We start from the raw sequence: 25,097 nt of genomic DNA, 5'->3' as shown, positions 1-25,097 counted from the left end.
ACTTGCAGCTACGGTTTTAGGCTCCACCCAGCCCAGCCAAATGTCTGGTGTGCCTTTTTAAATCCTAAAAGAAACTTTGACGAGATACAGTTGTACAGTTGTTACATAGCATTGTGCGTATGTCTGTGTTTAACGTTTCCCACGTTGTGGTCCAGGGCCATGCAGTTGATTTAAATCAAGTGATCCTGCAATATCACTCTCATTACCACTATTATCATCATCAATATCATCACCAAAAGTGTCGAAGTGTGTGTGATTACTCTGCTCAGTGTCTGCCATTGAGTCTTACTGTTCTTATTTCTGACATGTCTCTTGAATTTGATTCGTTCCATTCTCACGGGCACTCTCCTGGCTGGGAGCTCGTGGTCTCTCATCTGGGTAATGGCAGCATTCTTTCCACATCTAGCCTTGTCTTTGCCTTCGCAACTGACTCTCCTTACAGGGATCAGAGGTCTCTCAGGCATCATAGGTGCCTTGGGTCTTAGGAGTTGTTTGTTCCTGAGCAGAGTGGGGACATAAATGTTTCAGGTAGGAGGTATTACACATTTTCTTTATTCAGGTATTTGTTTTTATAATCATTGGTTTGCTTAAGGGCTGGAAAAATCCCCTCCACCCCAACAAAAAACTGAACCCTATCCAGTCCTGTCAGAGGTTCTGACATATACTTGTTTGTAGGAGGGACAATGGTGAACGTTTGTACGCATGTGCACAGGCACACCCATGCACGCACACACTCTCACACTATGAATTGGAATTCATTATAGGAAATCCGGCACAATGAGCCAACCTGAGATCAAGGTCTAAGCATTTGATGGAGATAATGCTTCTACCTGCATGCTGTATCTGGCTATATGTATGAGTCTTGGGGGAAAGAGTTGAGTGTATTATTTAGGGTAAAACTAGGCCATTGTAAAAAGATATTCACAGTAATCAAGTGGCTTAAAGAAGACAGAAGTTTATTTCTTTGTTAGGCACAGTGCACGGTGAGCTCTGCTCCATGCAGTCACTCAGGTACTCAGGTACCCAGCTTTCTCCACTGTCTCCTAAATCCTAGGCTCCAGTTACGTGGTCGAACATGAGCCGTAGTCAGTCAGTATTCTCGTTTCAGGACAGAGGAAGTTATGTGGAGGAATACATGTGTACTATTCTAAGGCCCGGGCCTGGAGTGGCATGTATCACTTGTACCCATATTCCATCGGTGAGAAGTCATAAGGCCCCATCTATCTGCAAGGAGGACTGGAAAATGTAATCCCTAGCTAGGTGGCTACATGCCCAGCTATAACTCTACTATTATGGCAGATGGAAAGAAGAGACTTTGGGGGACAACTCTCTGATATGTTGAGTATATATGAATATACAGGATTACAGTGCGTTGGGATCCAGATGATTTTGACATGGGACAGCCTTTCATTGAGCTTTATCTCTCTTCAAAAGGGACCGGCTGGTTCTGGCATCCAGGATGGCAGTGGTGGTTGTTACAGCAGATCTCAATAGTGGTGAAGTCCTCCTTTGAGGGATATGCATGGGGTCCTACACCCCCAGACATTGCCACCAGGGTTGATTGAAAACTCATGTAAACAACCCTGGAGGATTTTTGTGACTGTACAGGAAGAGGAACTCTGGGAAAAGACTGGACTTCCTATTACTCAAGCAGTGAATACTTAGAGTATGAAGACCTTGGGTAACTATTCAAATGTGGCCTTATTTATACTTTTAGGCTGATGAAGTCTGGACATCCCAGGTATTCACAGACTTGATTGTTATTATTATTATTATTACTTTTAATTACTGTGGTATTTTTGCATAAGAAAAACGTACTGTTTCTTCTTGCTGCCAACATATAGTGCAAACTCTTTTACATCATACAGAGCTCCTCATGGGCTAAGCAACGCTTCACGTCTGCCCGTTCCTCACCACCTTCTGTGGTCTGGCTTCCCTGGATTAATTACTCTTGTCCAGATATGACGGGTATTTTTCTGCCTCTGAGCTTTTGCTCTTACTGTTTCGTACACCTGGAATGCCCTTTCTATCCTGGATTAATCTTACTCATCCTTCAAGTCCCAGAGCAAGTGATAATAATGGTGACAGCTAATAATTAAGCACTCATTATATGCCTGTTCTAAGCACTTTACATTGTTTATCTCTTTTAATTTTCACAACAGATATGTGATAGGTACTATTGTTATCCTTATTTTTTACCATCGAAGAAACAAGGGCATAAAGAAGTCACCTAGGAAGTGAGTGTCGGAGCCGGAATCTGAACCCGGGGGGCTGGCTGGCTACAGAGCTGAGCTCTCGACCAATACGTGACAGGACATTTCCCCACCCCTGACCCCACCTTTGGAGCTGAATTAATCTCCTTGGCTGTGCTTCCATGGACCCAAACTGGGTCAGAGATAGTTGTTTTCTGTCTTTGTATAGTCTGCTTAGAGTGCTTGCTCTCTAACGTTTAGCAGACGTCAATAAATGTGTGGTGGTGTGGTCACTTTTATGTGTTAACGTGGCTGATAGGACCAATTATTTAATCAAACACTGATCCGGGTATTGCGGTGAAGGTATTTTGTACATGTGATTAACATCCAGGACCCGTCACTTGAAGTACAGGAGATTATCCTTGGTATTTATCTGGATGAGCCTGTCCAATCAGATGAAAGGTCTTAAGAGAAAACCGAGGTTTCCATGAAGACAGTAATGCGTGTCCAGCCTGTCGCCCTGCTCTGTAGGGCTCTGACTTGCCTAACCAATGTCCACAGCGGCGCAAGCCACATCCTTGTAGTGAACCTTCCCCTATCCCCTTCCCTGGTGGAACCCTGACCAACAGGGTTTGCGTCACTTAATGATGTAGGCCAGCTTGTAAGGAGTTGATGTCCTTGTTGTTTCTTGAGTCCTTAGTCGAATCTTGACTTCCTCTACGATACATTTAAGGATTTTTCAGAATTCTCAAAGTTTTTAGCCTGGTCACATTTGAACAAGCTCCAGGTTTTCTCCTGGATCATGAATTCTGCAAGAATCAGAGGATTCTCTCGTAGCATCCTCAAAACCCCAAACTAATTGTCATTTCAGCAGAAGTGGAGTTACTGTGAGGCAAGCGAGGCTTAAAACTTCAGGGCCACGCTCTCATCCGGACCCTTCCAGGCTCTGGGAGATTCTTAGCAACGTGTTCACATGGACATCTGGTTTGCATGAAGTTTGTAATAGGAAGATATTGTAGGAAATGTATTTGGAAATAAATTTTGCAATGTTTTAACACTTTTGAGAAAGGATAGACTTGATTTGTTGGACCTACATGAAGGGCATCTTCTTTGGTCATCTTTAAAATTTTTATTAAAAAAGAAAATTATGAAAAAAAAATGGAATGTAAAACGGAAGTGCTTAAGAGGCGTGACAAAATCCATAGAAATTTTTCTGTTGTCAAGAAGTAAATTTTAATAAAATTTTCAGATCATAACTAAAGTGGTAGTCCATTGAGAGGAAGAACTAGATTTTGAATCACAATAATGAATAAGGTCTTAGATTGTTTGATAATATAACCAGTGAAGAGGATCAATCACATAAACACATTAGGAAAAGATTTGTATTTCTTGCTTATTTGATAAAATACTGATATTGACGAAAACAGCACAAAATTCACATTATGTCATTACATTGAGGATATTGATAACAAAGTATTCAATGAAATATCAATTAGTCATTTAGTATTTAAGATTAGCTGCTGCTCAAAAAACCCAAAATGCCTTGAAATTTTACATCTCATTTATAAAAGACACTAGTTAGAGGTATTTTCAAATTTGACAATTCTTAACATTTTACATGGCTTTACTAGTGAGTCGCGAAGCTAAAAGAAACCTTTCTAAACTATAAATAATAAATACACATTTTGGTCAGTCATCATGGAGGAAAGACTGAATTCTTTTATTCTTTCTATAGAAAGTGATTTTATAAAATCTCATGATATGAGGAGGCAAAGGACGTGCAGCCAAAAAATGTGACAAAAAATGTATTATAGAAGCGTGTTAGGTATTTAATTTGTAAAAAAATCAGGTTGTTTTTCTAATTTTGGTGATTATGGTGTTTGGCAGATTTAAAAAATTTTATAATTTGTTGAAGTTTCTTTTTTGGTTCTAAATAGATATTTACCTAATTTAAAAATTCTTTTTCTTATAGAGGACCCAAATTGTAGGACCATCGGGTGCCCCCAAAACTGGTTTTCAACTATCATTAAGGCTTTTTCTCTTATCTGTTGCCTTTTTCCCTCCAAGAATTTGGGATTAGATTTTCAGGGTTCCAGAGAATAGAATGATATATTGAGAGCCGCAAGGTTGAACTTCACACCAGGCTTAATTCAAATTTGTATCTCAGTAAAATGACAGATGATCACAAAGGATTATTGTGAATCTTTGGAGCTGCTTGAGTGTGACTTAACTGCAACCTCAAATATTAAATGATCAAATTCTACAGATTTAGTGTAGAGGCTTTGCCTGTGGGGAGAGCTATCTGATCTCCTTTGAAAAGATAGTCTGATGCTAACTTTAAGCCTTAGGATCTCCCAAGTATGCTTGTTTTGTGACTGGATGCTGGCTTTCCACTGCCTTGAAGAAGAAAGGGCCTCTGTCCATGGAAACTGGAAAATACACGTCAAGTAGATTAGACAGGGCTCAGGCATTTTTCAGTTGGTCATTGATTCATGGCTCCTCCACTGTATTTAGAGATGACTTACTGAGAACAGAGAACTCTTTTTAATGATATAATCCCAACTTCAGCAAGCAGATATCGTCTGGCTCTTGATATGTATCTATTTAGAAAGATTTTTGCCTCATCGGTGGAACTGCTAAGGTCGAAGATGGAACTCTCTCTTATGAAGGAATGCTTAAGTGTCTTCTGTGGAATATCTAATATTTTTTTCTTTAAATCTGGATGTGGGGAGTGAGCATGCGGAGGAAGCTTCCTTGTATACTGCTCACTCTCAGCGACAGATGTTAACAGGGGAGACCTGGGCTCCTCGATGACCTTGACAATGGCCTTACCTCTTTTAAGTGTCATAGGTGACTGTACATCAGCCTTTCTGCTTTGTTTCATGCTCCTTTGTGGGTCCCGTGGTTCAGAGAATGTGCATCAGAGAGTCCCTGTTGCACAAGGGCACAGGCACCCAGGACCCTGTTATTCCCCCACCGTCATGTGAGTCTGTCCACGATGCCCCGGGTCAACGGCGTCTTCTGCTTCCGCTCGGTGTTTGCCTGGCGTCTGAGTCCGGACGCCGTACCGCTTGCGGCTCAGCCCCGGCGGAGTGACACTCGAACCTGTTCGTGATCCACACTTCTCGTGGGCTTTTCTTGACCTGCAGTGCTCTCTCATCCCGTGTGCACGAGTCCGGAATTTTATTCATAATTTGATCATCTCAACCAAATAGTTTCTGTTCCTTCTACGAGGTTGCCTCGTCTTTTGAGTCTTTGCATTAGCACCTTATTTACATTTCGATGAAGGCCCTTGTCTAGCTGGCCCGTGGGCCTGGTAGCACAGAATTGCACAGGTGAGGGACCTGTCTCTGTCGGTGAAGTTCGTAGTGACTGCTACTCCTTCCTCCTGCCTTAGGTTTGTACCGTCTTCCTGCGTAACTTCCCGTGATGACAAGCCACCGGAGTTCAAGGGCGGAAGATCATCACGGGTCCCTTTCACATTAACTTTAAAATGAAAATCACTTTTCTGACCCCGGGGAAAGCTGTATTCCTTCTCTATGCTATCATGACACTCCTATGTCCCCATACGACTTGCTTTTAGGACCAGCATGTTTCTTTAGACAAAAATGTGCCTTAAAACATCCTAAATTTTCTAAATATTTTAAGAGAAAAACAACAATTTTTCTCATAATTTCAAATCTTCTGGAAACTTACAAGAAATCAGCCTTACGTTTCCGTCTAACAATCATTATCATATTATCATGGAAGCATTTAAAAGTCATGGCTGTGCATCTAGATCTCAGGCCCTGACCCACATTTTTAGAGTTCAAATTCTTTTATTACACACTAGATGTCACTCTTTACCCAGTGAATCTCAGAGCTAAGTGTTGAGGTGAGTTAATTAGGAAAAAAAGCTATTTAGGAAAGAGTGTGTAAGTGGCTGCAAAACATATTTTCAATTACTTTCAAATAGGACATTTCCCCCACAGTTTGCGAGAGGCATTCATTATTTCTTTAGTAAAAAGGAACCCTTTAAAATTAATTAAAGGAAAGAGGAGGACAGTCGATGGCAGTCTTTTCTCCTTCCCTGCCCACGGCTGAGGGTTTAGATAGGTGTGGAGATGGACCGAAATACGGCTCGTTTCTGAAATCATTTCCTGAGCAAAGGGCAGAGCAGTAGAGGGGTGTGGGCTGGCATCTGAACGTTTTCCAAGAGATGCTGAGCATTTCACACCCCGTCCTCCCCAGCACGCCAGGGAGGACCCTGTGAGTGTGAAGGACACTTCATTGACTTCAGTTTATTTTCTTGATTTAACTGGCATTTTCAATTGTGACACATTTGTGTGAATCTTTTAATTGCGTTGCCAAGGTGAAAAAAAAAAAAAATGAACAATGCGTAAAAGCCGCTCTTTATTTTCAAGTCATTTGGGCTGAAACAGTAAGCATGGGTGGTGACCTCATCCTCCTGTTATACCAGAAGGCAGACTAAAGAGCGTTTCTCTTGGAACCAGAGAATGAGGGAAATTAGTGTGGTATCTCTTTTTTCTTGTTTTGTTTTGTTTTATTTGTATATTTTTGAGTGACTATGACAGGTGAACATGTATCTAATTATTTATCATGCTGGTTGCTTTAAACATTTTTTGAACTGAGGTATAATTGACATATAACATTGTATTAGTTTCAGGCGTACAACATAAGATTCAGTATTTGTATTTATTGCATAATAATCACCACAATAAGTGCGGTATTACTTTGTGTAAATTCTCTCATGATTTTAACACCATGGATGCCTCCCAAATTACAAAACTTCAAGTGGGAGTGGAGATCACCTTGGCAGTTTGCTGGCGACATCGTTCTCAGTGGCTTTGCTCAGCCCTGGGCGTGGAACTGGCCAGGAGTCCCAGAGCCACACTTTCTTTTAAGTGACTTAAACTCTTCAGGTAGTAATTAAAAGAGACTCTCACCCCGGCATTCCCAAAACGACGATATCCCCCAAATGACAAAAATAAGAGTGACGGTTTAAAGTATAGGCCTGAAATTTCGGCTATGAACTGACGTGCTGTCTGTCCCTAGAAATCTGTGGAAAACCTACAGTGTGGTCAGGGCTCAGCTGGCAAAGGCTTACCTCATGCTGTCTGTCATTTTGCTAGGACCTTGAGGTCTACTTTGCACGTACATTGCGTGCACACACTCAAAGAAAAAGATTATGAGGTTTTGCAAAAAAAAAAAAATCGTGCCTATTAAATTTTAGATTTTTGTGCTTTGAATGTATTGGAATAATTAAATAGGTCTCAGTCTTCGGCGAGACTGGGTCACTTGTGGCTGTCCCCAAACCATTCTTCCTAAACCATAATTTGATGTCATTTGGCTGGTATTAGAATGTGACGTACTCCATTTTCACGTGTACATATGTGTGTGTGTGTGAGATGACCTTTCAACACAATTCTTGGTTTAGGTCTCAGTGACACTGGCTTTGAATTACACCCAAAGCTTTTCCTTCCCAAATTATAATTTTCCCTACATAGAGAGTCTGAAAGCAGGAGAAATATATAGGAAAACAAATTGAATTCATTCATCAGCAAGTATTTAGAGAGCTTTACTTACCCTTAATAAAGAACTTTTTTTTCATTACAAAAGTAGTACATGTATATTGTAGGAATTTGGAACATACAGACAGGCACAGAGAGGAGTATATAACTGTTTCTAATTCTATCATCCAGAGACTTCAGCATTCATATTTTGGTGATTTGTTAATATTTGTTTGATATAGTTCCATTTTTGGCCTCTATTTCTCTCTCTGTCTCTCTCTCCCTCCCTCCCCCCATACCTATATCAATCTATCATCTATCTCTGTAAATTGTGATCATGTTGTGCATACTATTTTATAAACTATTTCTCTCCTATTTTTCCTGGTAATTAAATATTCTTCTACAACATGGTTTTTAATGGCCTAAAAGTGTTTTGTTATTCAGACAGTTTTTAAAACCAGTCCTTGATAGGTGGACAGTCTCGTAGTTATTTCGTGAACATTGACGATTAGTGCTTTAGGATAAAAACTGTAAGTGGACATTTTAAGGTCGACGACATGTATATATTTTAAGCCTCCTCCATGTTGTAAATTACTTTCTTATCTTTTAAAATTCAATTTACATTTATTTCTACCAGCCGTCTACAAACATTCCTGGGTCTTTGCAGTGCTGCCTCAGAAATCTTTTTGTGGTGACTGCCAACGTTTTCCCCAAGTTTTCTTAGTAAAAACCAAACAGGTTTCTTTAACCTCAGCCTTAAGATGACTGCCTTAGCACATTACAGAGGATGTTTAATACTAGATTAAAGCAAGAACAAATAAACAATAAGAAATAGTAGTAATGCGCCTCTGACTCTGGGCATATATTTCAACAAGTATGTTTAGTTTTAATTGCTAGTGATGAATTCTTCATAGTCTACTAATAAACTTCCTGTAGTATATCTTGAAAAATGCAGTGAATTCTTTGCTCAGGTGAGAATTCACTATAACTTCTGACTCTAAATCTCTGTGGAAAAGAAGGACAAAACTGGCATTTTTCCTGGTGAAAATTATTGGAAAGACTGATAAGGAAGGGAGACTTAGCAAGGTTCTAAAATAGTTATTGCCGTGAGGACAAAATTGGGAAATACACCTGCACCTTAATGTAGCATTAATATTATGTAAGGGTAGTGCTTTTTAAAAAATGTTAAACACTAACTATAGTGCTTAAGAGATAAATGAAAAGGTTAAGCATAAATTAGTTTAGAAAAAAATACCACGTTATTACCTGGTTCCACTGGAAAATGTCTGCTGGATGGGTACATTCTGGATGAACTTGCCTCTGGGAGGTTTGACATACTGTTCTTCGTCAAGTTGGCAAAAATATGCAAGTCAGAAAATACTAAAGTTCTAGTTTATAATCTTTATTTGCGCTGGCTTTCGGGATGCTGTTGGGAACCAGGAGAAAAAAATTCCTTTTTATTCATTTTGTGCAACTTTCTCATTCTTCTTTCTCATAGTAAAAGGATTTGAAATGGAAATAGCTTTTTATTTTTTCCTGATTTACAAAAGAGGATACATACTTACTGTAAAAAATTATACAACATAAAAAAGCATGAAGAAGAAAGGGAAAAAAAATCATTAAAGGAACCACTACCAGAAGATAACGACTGTTACTGTCTGGTGAACATCCTTCCAGACAGCTGACTCTCTCTTCTCAACAGATACGAAATTTTATACAAATGTATTCTGCTATATACATTGTTCAATCACCTCCTTTTTCTTTTTTTACAGAAATATATGGTATGACCACATTTGGAGGTCAGTATGTGTAGATCTATAGCATCATTTAAAATGATTGCTTAATATTCTATTGTGACTGTGTGCAGAAAATGATTTTTAATTTATTATCTTAACATTTGAATTTTTAAAAATTTATTTATTTTATGGTGACATTGGTTAACAAAATCCAATAAATTTCAGCCGTACACTTTAACAGTAAGGCATATGTATATTTACACTGTGTGTTCAAACATTTGAATTTTTAAAAATTACCAGAAAGAGATAATGCTTCTGAAATGCTTTTTTCCCTGAATGTTACAGGGTACTTAAAATAAAAAGTGAGTCTCATTTATTCCCTCTCTTCTATAATTAATGCCACCTTTCAGAGATTACCCTAAAATATGATCTCCTCCAGAAAATTTTATAAGAATATATAAGCTTTTATATACAAATTTTTCCCAAGTGAGATCCTTTTGTATTTTATAATTTGCTTAAAAACTATTTTTTTACAGTACATTCGTGTACATTTTCCAGATCGGTACATATAAAGTTATCTAGTTCCTTTTTAAAACATGCATATATAGAATGGGTTTACTATGATTGTTTAAACTCATACCCGGTAGATGGATATTTAGGTTATTTTAATTTTTAGATACTCTCAACAGTGCTGTAGTGAACAGTCTTGCATGTTCATCTTTATGAGTGTCCTGTTATCTCTTTAGTAGCTTCTTCGCATTCTTATTGCTGAATCGCAGGGCATTCATTCTTGTTTAATATTTCGATCTGTGGCGTCAAACTGTCATTCCAGTTATTTCCACTTCACTGCTGTACCAGCCGTGGATATTTTCATTTTTTATCTTTTCTAACTTCTGGGTGGAAACTTACATAGCGTTGTTATTTTTACTTGAATTTCTTTTATTATTAGTGAATTTAAAGGCATTTGACAATGCCTGTTGTTGGTCATGGGAAGTTCTTTTGCGATGGGCTTATTTGTGTCTTCATTCCATTTTTTTTGTTAGGATATTTATCTTTTTCTCTTGTAAGAGCTTTTAAAATCTTAAGGAAATTTGTTATTTTTCTGTCATATGTGTTGTAAATATTTTTCAATCGGTTTGTTAGCTGCCTTTACATATTTGGGTGCCATTAAGAAAACATGCAAACGTTTTAAAAATATGATATTCGAAGTGGAAACTCAAATCAGCTTTTCCAGTTTATGTAAAAATCTGACTTGATATGATACGTTCCATCAACACTCTCTCCTTTCTACTTACTGAGTGAGGAAATAAAGAAAGATGAAAAGGAAAAGAAATGCCGGGTCGCCCTAACTCTCCCTTGTTTTCTATGTCATCCTTCTCAGTGTGGTGGCTAATACAGGGATGTCACGCGAGTAGGAAATGCTCTGACAGGGTCCATGGTGGTTCTTGTCGCTGCCAACACTACTGACTTCTGTCAGGCCAAGCTGGTCGGAGGGGGCGGGTGTGGCCTGCTTGGGGGTGGCGGTGCTGTGAGGACACCGCTTGGTCTTGGATGTAACACCGAGCCACGCCGAGCGCCAGCGCATCACAGGGACACTGGGATTCTCTGCGGGGGGCGTCGTGAGTGTGAGATGTGACTGCATGGCGAGGAGCCGGGTCGCCTCGTTCGCACACATCCGTCTCTTCTGCTCAGGCCCATGCTCCATTGTCCCCCTGGACTCTACACATAGACACAAGTTCAAAGATAAAATTATGAGGAATTTTAAGATGGCAACAGTGGAACATGAAATTGGGTGTGAGGCCCCCTGTGTGACCGCACAGGTCGTAGCCACGAAACTAGTCCTTTGGGGACCCCACGCGAATTCCTGTTGGTGACTGGGCTAGGGCCACGGATTAGAGATTCACGCAGCTTGGGAGACGAAAGGGACACAGACTCTGCCAGCTGAGAATGTAACGGACCTGAGACCCTAATAATGAACCCGTGACACAGTCTCGTGTCTCCAGAGGACATCGTCCCTTTCGTGACCGACGCGTCCACACGCACACGCCCACTGGCTGGGACATTTGCCTGAATGCGTCTTCACTCGTTTCAGCCATGGCCGAAGGGCGTGTGAGCGATGTGGGCAGCACATCGAGTGCCCCAGCCCGCTCCCATCGGACCGGTCCGGAGCCTCGTACCCACGAGCTCACCTCCACTGTCACACAGGGATGCCCGAGAAAAAGGAAAATTAGAGAGTTTTATAAGCACGCGTACGGCACAGTCATGCTCTGGCAGAGCGGCTGTCCTTATTTTCTCCTCGATGACGACCACATCCCGCTGACTGGTGACAGACCCTCTATACAAGTTTACGAGATGCTTGAAGTGTCCAGAAAAAAAGACACCGGGCAAGCACGAGGCACCGTTATCACTTGCTTGAATATCTGTGTTTTGTTACCAGACCTTCTCCTCTGGTGCCGCATGGATCAGCATGGCTCATTTTAAGCGAGACCACGCGTGGCGTCTCATATTCCCATCACTCACCTGCAGAGGGTCCTAGTCTTACTGACTTTCCAAATCAGAACAAAACTATCTATAAAACTGCTAAGAAGCAAACCCTGAAGCAAGGGGGATTTAAGTATTTTTCCCCTACCAACGAGGGAAGAATCTAATACCCTAATCCATCAGATCTCCCAGACAGAAGCCACAAATCTTTTTTGTTTTGTTCAGCATGTTGGCACAGTGACAAGTTCATATTACACTCTGTCTGGAATCTCTAGTCACCTCACCAAGTCTCAACAAGTTCACAAAAACGGCCGAGGCAAATAACCCTGGAATGCAGGTGATTGTTTATTTATGTTCTTACCTTGTTATGTACCAGTCTATACCCAAGGCCTTTCCCGAAGAGCTTCATAAAAAGTAATAGTAACTGACATTCATCACGCACTGAGCTTCTCTTTCCATTTCCTGCTTCTTTAATAGATCCCTACAGAGGGTGAGGAAGAAAGCTCAGGCTATTGCCAGACAATTGGATCACTTCGCTGTCCCCAAGCTCATCAAGAATTCTTCTGCTGCTGCTCGAGTGAGACGTATTTTTGAAAAGACGACATGGGTGTCGTTTGCGGATTCTTTACCAACCTTCGGCCGCCATTTTCTTTGACTTCCTGTCATTCCCAGCATTCACCTTAGAGTGTCTTATGGCAGGGGACGTAATGACACCTTCCTGCACTTAGTGTCGTTGCTTAGGAGATTTCGAAGCACTTACCAGGGTACGTGTCCTCCATTTCTCTGATAAAAGTAATGAAAAGTATCTGGGTTTATGATGATAGACTCTGTAAATTCTGATCAGGGTGGACAGATACATTTATAGGAAGAAAGTTTCTGTGTAAAGGAACGTTCCCACTTCCTACGTGGGGACTTGTTCAATCTCCTTCTTCCTCTAACTCTCTTCCTCCATTTTTCTTGTTTTGCTCTGACAATATTTTGAAGAGTGATTATTCGATCATTAGGTTCGCTTCGATGTGATGCAGTCAGTGCCGTCTTTGAAATGCTTGGAGGTCTCGATCACAAACTCCCTCCCTTGGCTTTGGACATAGTTAGTATCCAGTCCTCTTCATTCACTTCAGTGTGGTCATCTGTCCACATACAGATGTAAAGGAGGGTGATGCTGGAGTGGGCCGAAGGAGAAGCTTTAAGGCTCAGCCAAGTCTTCTAGGAAGCCCACCCCCTCCCTCCCCCTCTCTCAAGCTGGGTTAGGGACACTCTTTGCTGCTTCCCCAGTTCTCTGCCTGTGGCTCACTCATTATGCTTGCCACTTTTTTTTTTTTTCTCTTTTTGGTAACTGGCTTCATTACCTAGCATTACCAGGGCAATTATGAACCATTGTTAAACGAAGTTTAATGCAAAGACTAAAAATAAATATTTCAATTGAAGCGAATTTCTAAAATTATAATAATTAATTCAGAGTTATAATTATTTCCAACATAGTAATAAAGCTTCTTTATATACCACATTTTCCATTTTATTAGCTGGAGCACATAGAAATTAATATCGGCGGGAGATCCCCCTGTGGGAAGCAATTCGATCAGACATCAGTGAGTGTGAATCTGAGCACCTGAGAGAACACACGTGCTCACTGCAGACGTGAGGAAGCGCGTGGGCATAATTCGAGGGAGCCCCTGGGTCCAAGGGCTAATCACTGATTTCTCTTGTCCGTCCCTTTGACAGTGTGCTATGTGAGGCTCTGTCGCTGTTGTTTAAATATTCTGGGCTGTGAATGATGAGGTCAGAATCGGGCCTGCCTTTGTCCCTGGGACAGCCTATCCCTTCGAACTTTCTACTTTGGGGCTTGACGATCAAGATGAGTTTTGGACCTTGAACAAAGATTAAATTCAGGATAGTCAATTCAGGGCTCCCTTGAAATTCTCTTTGTATGTTCTCCCTGTCTCCTCAGGTGCCTTCAGGTGTGTCCCCCGGGTTCCTCCTGTGGGTTTCCGTCTCTGGGAGAGTGCTGCCCACTTCTGGGTGCTCAGGAGGACACCTGGCTCTCTCCTAAGTGGGTGCCCCATGCAGCTCTGAGTGGATGCTGCTGGAAAGGGCCCGTCTGTCTTGATCAGCCCTCATGTCACCTTACTGGCAAAAAAGATCTATTGAGCACAGATTTCATGCCAGATTTTGGACTTGGAATTGAGGATTCAACAGATAAAAAAGACTTGGAATTTTGGACTCTCAAGATTCTCAAATTTTCATAGCTAAGATTTGTTTATCTTCAAGATGGCATTTTTTTTTTTTTTTTTTTGTTCCTTAGCATGATTTCCTATGTGACCGCACAGGGGGAACACCAGGAAAATTAAAAGGGACAACTGCAAAAAAAATCATGAACATTTTGAGCCTTCTTTATCATACACTTTGTATGTAGAAGAAAAGAATTGTCATTCCCTCCTGTTCTAAGCAGCCTCCCCAAAGTGGATTTCATCTAAGCCACATAGCCGTATATGACACCAACTGTTTTGGTGCTAATAACAAAAAGACCACTGAAGGCTAAATTTTATTATATAGATGCTTAATTTATGTGTTCTCTTCCTAGAGCGTGGGGACTTTTTTTACTTTTTATTTTTTAAAAAATATTTTTCTATTTTTCTATTACAGTATAATACAATATTATATTAGTTTCAGGTGTACAACATAGTGATTAGACATTTCTATAACTTACGAAGTGATCACCCTGATAAATCTAGTTCCCATCATCTGACACTGTACATAGTTATCACAATATTATCGGCCGCATGCCCTGTGCTGTACTTTACATTCCCATAACTGTTTTGTAACTGACAATTGGTACTTCTTAATCCCTTCCTCTCTTTCACCCACTCCTCCCTGATCCTCCTCCCCTCTGGCAACCATCACAATGGTCTGTTTGTGAGCTTGTTTCTGTTTTGTTTATTGTTCCTTAGATTTCACATTAAGAAGACTTTTTCATATTTGAGTAGCACGAACCTAACATAGTATCTGGAACGTGGTAAGGATCCAATAAAGGTTTGCTGGGTAAATAAATGAAGACAGGCAGGATTGAGGAAGCTTAAAACTGGGACAATCTGTTTCTTGACTGTGCTGTTTGAGATGGTAAGAAGGGAATGAAAGCTAAAGGTCTCATACACATACTGCATGCTTGTTGCACCCCTAATGGTGCCAAGTACTTTACGTGCATGACTTTGTGTGCATGAACTCTCAGATTTAATTTCACGAGGGAGGAAGCATTGATTTTATTTTACAAACAAGGAAACTGAAGCTTAGTGAGTTTATGAGACATGTTCAAGTGGCGCAGCTGCTTTCCTGGCAAAACCACCACTAGAACCCAGTTCAGAAGGTCAGATTCACTTCACATCTAGTGCTCTTAACCCTTAAACTGTCCTGTATGTTTCAGACTAACTGTCTCAATGATTCGGTTCGTGCAAACCTGCTGGTAGGGTCCCCTCCCTCCTCCCACTTCCCTGTGGTGTTCCCCGCCTCCCCCTTTCAGGAAGCTGAGCCTGCAAACATCGGTGTTGGGAGAAAAGATATCAAGGTGTGAGTCATTCTTGAAAGTATATTTAGTTTGAAAAAGAAAAAGAAAGGTATCATTCGATGACAGTTCTAATTTTATTTACTGGTAGGGTTTTTTCTCTTTTTTTGGCAACATATGGTAGTAGGTCTCTTTCCATTAAAACATAAATCCCTAATGAGTTCTTTTGAAAATGAAACTATTGCCTTATTTCAGGAGGATTGAGGGGAGAGAAAGAAGAGAGAAGCGTGAAAGCTTTCTTGTGCTTGTGTAGCATCAGTATCGATCACATTTTTTTAAATGTCAGGTTTTGGGATAAAATCTCCTGTTCATTTTCAGGAGTTTCTGCTTCTTGGCCTTTGGCCTTATTTATTTATTTGATTGTTTATTTAGGCGTTACTGTATATATTCCTGAAATTCTGGGTGGTGGAAATGTTTGCCCTTTCAAAGCGGGGGCCACTGTGGGTGCAGACCGATGCTTGCTTCCCTTCCAACGTGGAGTCGGAGAATTTTCTTCTCTGGAAAGTGGCCCCCTGCCACCTGGCCCAGTGCTTCTGACTTTGAATCACGTCAAGGTGAAGGGCGGTAATTAGCATATTTACCTAAAGCAGGTCTGGTTTATTACTTCGTGAGTGAGGTGGGGGACGCTTCCTCCCTTGCCGGCTTGAGTTCCGAAGGACGCACTAGGATGGATGTCATCTGCTCCTTGATGTTGGGAAGGGAGGCTAATAAAAGGCGTTAAAACCATCTTTTTCCTTATTTCACTCGACTCCTGGCGTCTGTCACAGACCCTGCCCGACTGACAGAACACTACACAAATAACTCTCCTCCTTAAGCAGCGACGAGGCAGCGGTGAGCATTTTTTCATTTAGAGTCTATCAACTGAGAATTGATAAAGTCATCACAGAACAACTGTAGTTTGACCCTGACCTGACAAAAGAGATCGAAAATGTCTCCTGTGGAGAGAAGCGAGGGGGCTGGGAACGTCGGCTCCGCAAGAAGGTGCAAGGGCTGACACCCAGGCACTCCGCCGAGCGTGTTTAATAACTGCAAAGTAAATCATGAGAGGGCAGTCAATCAACAATTGCGGTTTAATAAATTATTCATTTTCACAATACTTGCAGCGTTTGCCCCGAGAAGGGAGAATGTCTGTCTGTTTTCCTCCAGTCGGCTCGGCGTGGTCTGAGCCTGGCTGGATGCGGCGTGGTCCACGTGCTGGACGGCAGAGGGCGCTCGTGTCACGCCCGAGAGGGGTCGCGGCTGAGCCCTCCCGCCCCGCTCCGCGGTGATGGCGAGAAAGATAGAGGAGCCAGGGAGATACTGAGAAGAGGCAGAGAGGAAGATGGAAACGAGTGGATAGGCGCGGGAATGAGCACAGATATTTTTCACAGGTAGATCAAATGCAGTCAGCCCTGTGCCGAGGAAGGGCATAAGGGAATAAATAGAAAACGGTTGTTCCATATTCCTGGGTTAAAATAAGTCGTTTATTTGAAAAGTATAGGATGACAGATTTGGAACAGTCAGGGCAAGGGCAAGGAGACATTTAAAAAAATCCAACGGATTTGTTTCCGTCTTGAAAACCAAACTCTGATTTCTCAGGAAGTGCTCTCAGTGGTTCTCCGGCTTTCACTGCCCGTGGACAATCAGACACGCCACGCAGATGCTGAGGGGCCCCTGGCCTTTTGGAACAAAAGCCCATGGCCCTTTAAAGTATGCCCTGCGTGACAGTGAGTCCCCGGTGTCACTCAAACCCTGTACATTTTCCGTCCTCATGGTGCTGTGCTGCAGCCTTATTTTATTCACGAAATGGTGTCGCATGACACCATTGCAGGGTGAGAAAGGCCCCTTGTACTCCCTGGGGTGTCTACCGTGCACCCAAGGTGCCGAGGTGTAATCCGTCCTCTGCAGTAATGCAGATGCTGAAGCGAATGGTCTTTATTTATAATCACACGTGAGGCAGCCCACGGGGCAGCGTCATCCTGTTTGTAATCAATCCCAGCGCGAGGCCCTTGTTGCCGCATAATCAGGCTTGGCTTTAGGTGACAAATTGGCTTCGTCTTCTTATTCTGTCATTTTTCTTCAGTAGGGATCTATCATCTCTGTTACAAGGCCTTGGAGCTCAGTGCCACACAGAGACACGCACAGATGCACGCCCTGTGAATGGGCCCAGGATAAAAGCTTCTATCCCCCATATGCCTGCATAAAACTCCCATCTCTCCTGCCGCCCGTGTGTGAGTGCTGAGGTATTGGCAGAAGCAGGCAAAGTGGCAGAGGGTGCCGTGCTTGTGGGAGGCAGACACTGATGCATCTGGTGCAGGTGGGTCATTATTGACTAACATTGATATTCTTAGATTGATTTCAACTGGGAGCTTGATGGGGAAGTGGATGGTTCAAGCCACAAGACTAAGTGAGCTAGAATATTTAAAAGGGGACTTTTAATTTTAATTTGTCTTCCCTCAGCTTGTGGCAGGCAGACTCTTAAGGCGGTCCCCCCTTAATCCCCGCCTCCTGGTATTCACACCCTCGAGTGTGGGCAGGACCTGTGACTTCCTTCTGACCAATAGAATATGGCCGAGATGATGGGATGGATGAGATTATGCGTACGGGATTGATGATCTTGTTATGTAGGATTGTAGCTCCCATCTTGCTGGAGTCTCTCTTTCTCCATTGCTGGCTTTGAAGAAGCAAGAAGCCACGTAGGGGAACGCCACATGATGGGAAAATGCAGATGGCCTATAGAAGCTGAGGGCTGTCTCGTTGATATCCAGCCAAAAAATTAAAGCCACAGTCCTACAACCATAAGGAACCGCGTTTTTGCCAACCTCCCATGAGAGTGAAAGCAGATCCGTCCCCAGGGAGTGTCAGACGAGACCACAGCCCAGTCAGCACCTGGACTGTAGCCATGTGAAACTCTGAGCCTTCTGCTCCCAAAGCTGACCTCAGACTCCTGCCCCGCAGAAACTGTGAGAAGACAAATATATGGCTTTTTTTTTTTAAGTTACTAAATTGTGGTAATATTTTTAGGAATAGATAACACTTAGAACTAGATCTCTTTTGTCTGTCTCTGTCCCATCATCTAGTCAAAAACCAAACTACTTCTAAAGTGAGCTGAACGAATTTTCCTGCTTAATCAGTATCAACTTAGGTCTTAAAAAGCAAATTTGCCAGAACATCGGGAACAGAACTTGCTTTCTATTTAGAATAGAAAAGTTAGGTGGAAATTGCAATGAAATGAAACTCACGTAGCTACTTGCAACCAGTTTTGGATCTGGGTCTAGTTACAAATTAGATTATGATTATTTGCTTAGATGAAGGTTCTTACAGAGCTGGCAAAAGCGGGGACTCTGTGGGACGGGGGCACTTGGGCCCTTTATGGGCGGCTAGTCCACGTCAAGTGATTGACTCGTCTTGAAGCTGAGAGTCTTGATTGATGCCTGAGGGAAACGCAGTTGTCCCTTACTCACTGGAGAATAGGAAGGATGAGAATCCATAACAATGGAGGAGAGAAAAGAGACAGGATAGGTTCCAATCAGTTAAGACAATGTGAAAACAAAGATGACTCAGTGGCAGCCAAAGCCCTGATGTGGAGCATAGTGACCCTCTGCACCCCATCACACCTCGAAGGCAAATTCTAGAAGATGGGATCAAGCACCGGCTGGATTTCCTGCCTTTGCTGCTGTCACTCGTCTCTCCTGGAATGTTCTCACGGCCTGCAGCGCCATCCAAGCCCCAGACGTCCTTCAGACCCAAGGAAACACTGACACCCTCATGAAGTCATCCATAGAAGTTCCTGCTTTCAAACCACAGAAATTTCCTCAAATTCTCTTAAGTAATAAAGATTCCTTCTAGATGGTGAAAACAGGCCTTTGTAAAAGCAAAGTAGAATGTGAACTTTCAGAAAGCGGGGGATACCTGTGTGAAAGCCCCTTAAATACATGAACAGGTCTCGGGCCTTACCCATGATAAGAGTAAAGCTACAACGAGACACCATGGTTTCACTTCATCAGATGGATGAACGCAAAGCTCTGACAATCCCCTCGCTTGCAAAGCTGATGGGGAACCCAGCGTTGCTGGTGCCCATGGGTGTACCTCTCATGGAGGGCAGCTTGCCAATACCCCTCTAAATTGCAAATGTGTATCTTTTCACCCAGCAACCCACTTCTGAGAAGTTATCACACAAGTGTACTGGCACACATATAAAAGGGTATATGTTCAAAGTTATTCACTGTAGCATTTTTCTTACCGCCGAAAGATTGGGAACAAGGCAATCGGCCATCAGTATGGAACTAGAAATCAATTACAGTGCGTCAATACAATGGAATGCTAATCAATACTGTACTGCAGCGTAAAAGAAGCGGGGCGTCTCTACATATTGCAATGGGAAGATTGACAAATCTTTGGTTAAATGAAGTGGTTAAATGGATGGGAGTGCGTTGCCTTCTGTGAAAAACAAGGAGGGAAAAAATATCTATTCATACACGCTCAGATTTGCATAAAGGAACTCTGAAGGGTATCTTGAAAATCTGACAAAGTGCTTGCCTTTTTAGAGAGCCGATTGGGGTCAGGGTGGGGATAAAGGTGTTTCACTTTGTACTTCTGAAGATGGTTTAATTTTGAAACCTGTAAATAGTTTACCGATCCCCACCCCCACCCCCCAAAAAAAAAACGTTTCTGGTGCTTTTCCTTCTGTCTTGTCTGGGGAGTGTAGACTCAGTCATCATTTGTGGAGCACGTGTACCGCTTCTTGCCTGAAGCTGGAGGGGAGAGCTTAATGGAATGGTAAAGAACTTGTCGGAATTTGGGGTCAGTCCAGCCTGGATTCCAATTTTGTCTCTATCATGTGTGATCCAGGGCAAGCCGCCTGACCTCTCTGAGCTCTGTTCCTTCACTTGCGAAATGAGAGTGCACCTCCTTCTATGCGTGTGAAGAATGAATCTGATGCTACTATCACCCTAAACGCAGGGCGTGGCAGTCACTAAATACTCCGTGAGTTGTGGCCACTCTTAAGCCATAAGCTCCTTGATTTGCGTTTCTGCTCTTTTGTTACTTTCTCCCACCAAATCAGTCTTGAGAGTGCTTTATGCACACGCAAGGGTTGTTCACGAACATGATGCGGGTGAGGACACACTTGTTTCTTGAGAGATTGCGAAGAGACAGGTATTATTGTTTTTCATTTCTAATGACGGAGAATAAGTCCTCGCCTAGTGCTGGACGCAAGGGCAGAAGTGGCTGCCTCTTTCCCCGCTGGAGGCACGACCTGCCTTGGTTTCCAGCATCACTCAGGAGCAGCAGGACAGGGACCTGCGAACTCAGAGGTTCTCGTGGGCTGGGCTCCCCGCGGGATTCAGGGTGAGCTGGTCAGAGGCTCAGCAGGTGAGCTGGTCGGAGGCTCAGCAGGTGAGCCTCAGATGCATTTCACCATTCTGCAGACACTTCTTTTCACGCCGATGCTGGAGCCCGGGGAAGATCGTCAGTTCAGCAAAGGATTATGATGAGCACCTGCCATCTGCCTGGCTGCTGGTTATGAATCTGGAGAAACAGAGACAAATGCGATCTGCGTTTTGATCGTAGTAAATCCAATCCTAAGGACAGTCGTGCTTTGTTTAAATATGTGGATTTCCTCCAACTCCTTCTACCTTGGGTCCTTCCTTCCGTCCCTTTTAATTTTGACGTTTTACATGTAGCCCTGACCATACCATTTCTCAACTCACTTAAACGAAAACGATTTAAGACCGTTAACCTGAAGGTCCAAATGCTGCGCAGATGTCAGATAGCGGAGGACTTTTGGATACACAAGGGTGTGTTCGGCTGAAGCCATGTACACGAGAGAAGTGACATGGCAGCCAGGCCCGAGAACAGGGAGGATGCAGGCAGCCAATTTATTTGCATTCAGCCCTCTGTGTCCTTGTGGGCAGGGAACAAGCTGTGTCACCAGCCTAGGGAGATGCGTTTGTGGCTAGGATCTGGAGCTCGCGACCTCTCACCTTTCACCTGTTATTTAGGACCTTTTGCGAACGGGAAGCTTGATGGGACCTGTGATTGTTCCCATTCGTCAGATTGAGGCTACAAAGCTGAGAGTGAGACGATGGCACAGGAAGTAACGAGGGATCTTTAGAGGAATTTATTTAACACTAAAAGTACTGCGTGAGTGCTTTGGTGTTATAATATCCCTCAGTGCCGGGGAGAACTCTGCTTCCGTTTCTGAGACACTTCAGTCTCTATTCAGCAGACGAACCGAAAGGGGAGCGAATTAGGCCTATGACATACTGTGTGATTGGTCCCTAGGCTGAGACCAGACCGTCACTCCCTCCTTCCTTACTGAGTGGCAGAGAGTATCTGTATGTCCAGCAACTAATGGATCTAAGCAATTTCTCACGCCCTCCGTGCCCGCCCCGGGGTCTCCAGTGCGAGAGATGGAGGCGTTGGTTCCCCCGCAGCCACTAACACGCAGGTGCGGAGGATGCTACTCCCAGACGCGACTGGACTCGACAGACCCCTCTGCAGCCCTCTCTGCAGTCCGCCCTCTTCAGCCGTGCGGGTGGCCGTGTGGCTGGCTGAGTGGCACCGAGGTGGCAGAGGAGCAAAAGCTTCGAAGACTCGTGGGCATAAGGGAAGAGCAGCGCCTCTCTCCTGCCCCTCGCGCGGCCCGCGGATCTTTGCAGTGTTCACTTTCCAGTGCCCTGGGAAGTGAAGTAGAGAGGCCCAGAGCTCTGGGCTGGGACGATGGTCGTGCTCGGCTGGGCGCTGTGCTTGAAGGAGCTGCTAGTTTCCAGGCATCTCTCCTTCTTCGCATCCACTGCTGACCCACACGGGGCAGAGCCTGCCGCGAGATTCCCCAGCTCGGTACCCGGGCTGTTCGTGTGTCGTTTCCTGCAGTGTTTATCCGGTCCTCTCCGTGTACTTTGCCAGCTAGAATAAAACAGCGCTGCCATGGCAACAGCAAACACCAGGCGGTCCTGGCCTTGCACTTGGCAGCCCAGCCTGGAGAGAGATAATGGCTTTTGTTGTTGTCCATTGGACGCCGATGCTCAGTCCGTTGTACCCTTAGGCCCGAGCTCGGGACACGCTGACACTGCACAGGTCGGTGCTCTCTCACGGAAGTTCCCCAGCCGGGTGATGCGGGCCCCAGAGAGCCAGGACAGCCAGGCCGGCTCATTATCCTGAGGACAGCCCGAGGCTTCGCTTCCCTGACAAGTTCTGTGGGCTCCTCACCCTCAGGTGACCCGGAACTCTCAAAATAGTCTGCTGACCTCTGTAACTGGCCGAGCCCAACCGGTTGGCAAATCTTACATTCCATTTTCCTTTCTTTTTTTCCAGTATTACTAAATACATTCTCCTGGAGACGCTTGTGAGTCAGATGCCTTATGATGGGCTTGGGGCCGCCCGGCCATGCTCATCCGGGCGGGGCGGGAGGCGGGGCACACGCTCAGGACGGGTGGCTGGACATTTTCCTTCTCGAATGAATACGAATCACGGCCCTCTAAGCACACATTTAATACAAAACTGCAGAGATTATTAAAACTTCTCTGTTGGCTGCAACATTTAATAAGAGGTCAGTTTACCGTATCCGACGTGAGCCATGATATGCTGGGGGAACCGGGTCTCAGAGGTTGACTAATTGGACACGGGAGCCTTTCGCCCCGGGGGCGGCCGGTTAAGTCAAACACAGCCTGGCCCGGAGTAGGTGTGGACAAACACAGCTGTGTTTAGAAAGCGCTGGTGTCTCGGTCTGTTTTTCCAATATTTGTGCTTTGAAAAGAGCTTTCTGCTCTGAAAGGCAGCCGCTCTTGTGCTCGGCGCTCACATGTGCAGCAGGAGAAACTTATTCCATCTCTATTTCTGAGAGTCTCAGGGACCGGCTTTCTTATGCTCTTAAAGCAGTGGTTTTTTTTTCTCCTTCCCGGCAACACCCATTTTCTCTGGTTTCAAACTGCTCTATTCTGGACGAGATAATCGCGGAAAAATCTTCTGACCCATTTGCTTGCAAATGCTTTTCTTTGGTAAGAAATATTTGATATTCTGAAAGCTCTTGCCACAAAAAGTAGGGAGATTTTCAAATTCTGTTTGATCCTTCTAAAAGCCGGCTGGCCTTGTTCTCAGAAAAATTGTAGCACAGGCACGCCAAAAAAGGGAAAAAAAGAGCTCTAATCCGTCACTGTTATTTCACACGTGTAGGTTGCTGCTCCCAAGGCTGTTGGAAGGAGAGGTGGGGGTCAGTGTGGGCAGTAATCACTGATGGGCCTGCCCCCCTTCCCCAGCGAGAATGGAGCAGGGCAGTCCCTGGCTACGAATTTCCAGGTCTTGCATATGGTAATTTTAGAGCTTGAGGCCGACCTTGGTGTCAGTAGGGGAGCTGCCGTCGCACTGCACCCACTGCAGGGTCACCTGTAGGGTGCTGGGAGTTTGCCCTGCCGCTCGCTGGCCGACTGGGGGCTGCGCTCACTGCCGCTGTCCGGCGTCGCAGAGGATCGTATCGCTAGCCTGGGGAAAGATCGAAATCTCAAGATGTGAAGTCCCGTTTCTACTGGATGTGTATCGCTTTCACACCAGAGTAAAGTGGAAAACTCACAAGTCAAACCATCCTGAGGCAGAGACCGTCTGCACATGTATGACTCATCAATGGGTTGGATAGCCGGCCATCGTGGCACACTTTGAATTTGGGGATAGGGGAGCGTTGCTGATGAAGAAAAGGTATTGCTCTGTATAATTATGTAGGATATGAACATATCGAGGCAGCCTTGCCAGCCATAGGGCAGGATTTAACTCGTATGGGTTTGGAAGAGGGGATGCAGAATGGGTATGCGATGGAGCATGGACAGAGAGAGCGAGCAGCTCGGTTTTGTTTGGCAGGCAAAGTGTTTGTTTTTAATTTGAAGTAGTTGCCAAATTACAAAACTTTGGAGATTTTATGCAGAAATCCAGATTTCTGTCTTCTCTTAAGCAGCTGGAAGATCTGGCAGCACTGGCCCGCAGTCTGCTGGATAGCAGCTGGGGAGACCGGTGGAAGCCGTTTCCTTTAGCTAAAGCGTGCCGTCCCGTTTGCCATGGTTCTGTTCCCAGCCCGTGTCACTCACTGGCATCGCTCGTGCGACTAATCTAGACGTTTGAGCTTGTGACTGCTGGTCCGAGAATATCGTGCTGGACCCTTCTGTGGAGTGTGACGTGCCAAAGTCACCACTGACTGTTCCGTTAAAGTTCCGCTTCTTCCTCTGGGGTGTGATTTGAGGTGAGTCGCTCGGATTTGATAGAATGAGGAGGAGGTAGACTTTGAGGGGAGGGCTTCCTGCAGGGTAGACGAAGAGTCTCAGTCTGGGGTGTGTTTGTGAGGGTGGCTAATGCTAAGCCGCGCCAACACGTAAGCCCTGGACTCTCTGCGGCCTCACGCTGGAGGGCTTGCTCCTGCTGCCCGCACTAGCTCCGTCTCGTGCGGGGTGGGCAGCCCTCCGCCTCCCAGTGACAGCGTCTGAAACATGTGGCCTCCAAAAATGCGACCGCGGGAGGAGAGGGGCCGTGGAGACTCGTGCAGGGGTTTCGTGGCCAGGCCTGGAGGTAGCAAACGTCACCTGCAGTCATGTTCCGTGGTCCAGAACCCAATCAGATGCCCTGATGTTAACTGCGAGGTGGCCTGTGTGCCCAGGAAGAG

At 44.2% G+C, this 25,097-nt stretch overlaps 1 protein-coding gene and 1 long non-coding RNA gene across 4 annotated transcripts in view; both read left to right on the top strand.

Annotated features, from left to right (window-relative positions):
• Positions 1-13,187, top strand: part of LOC120613171 (translation initiation factor IF-2) — a 57,174-nt gene extending 43,987 nt beyond the window's left edge. Inside the window, exon 3 of the mRNA XM_039875765.1 lies at positions 12,397-13,187. Coding sequence (XP_039731699.1) covers positions 12,397-12,413 — 17 coding nt within the window. The 3' untranslated portion in view covers positions 12,414-13,187. The remainder of the gene's footprint in view (positions 1-12,396) is intronic.
• Positions 13,188-22,894: 9,707 nt separating this feature from the next.
• Positions 22,895-25,097, top strand: part of LOC120613212 (uncharacterized) — a 406,248-nt gene continuing 404,045 nt past the window's right edge. For all 3 annotated transcript variants that reach the window (XR_005655613.1, XR_005655614.1, XR_005655612.1), the window contains exon 1: positions 22,895-23,006. This is a non-coding gene — a long non-coding RNA (uncharacterized LOC120613212). The remainder of the gene's footprint in view (positions 23,007-25,097) is intronic.

This window comes from Pteropus medius, unplaced genomic scaffold (genome assembly GCF_902729225.1).
Source record: "Pteropus medius unplaced genomic scaffold, Ma_sr-lr_union100, whole genome shotgun sequence".
Classification (NCBI taxonomy): domain Eukaryota; kingdom Metazoa; phylum Chordata; class Mammalia; order Chiroptera; family Pteropodidae; genus Pteropus; species Pteropus medius.
Note: the sequence above shows the minus strand (reverse complement) of the source record. Positions and strands in the feature narration are given on the sequence as shown.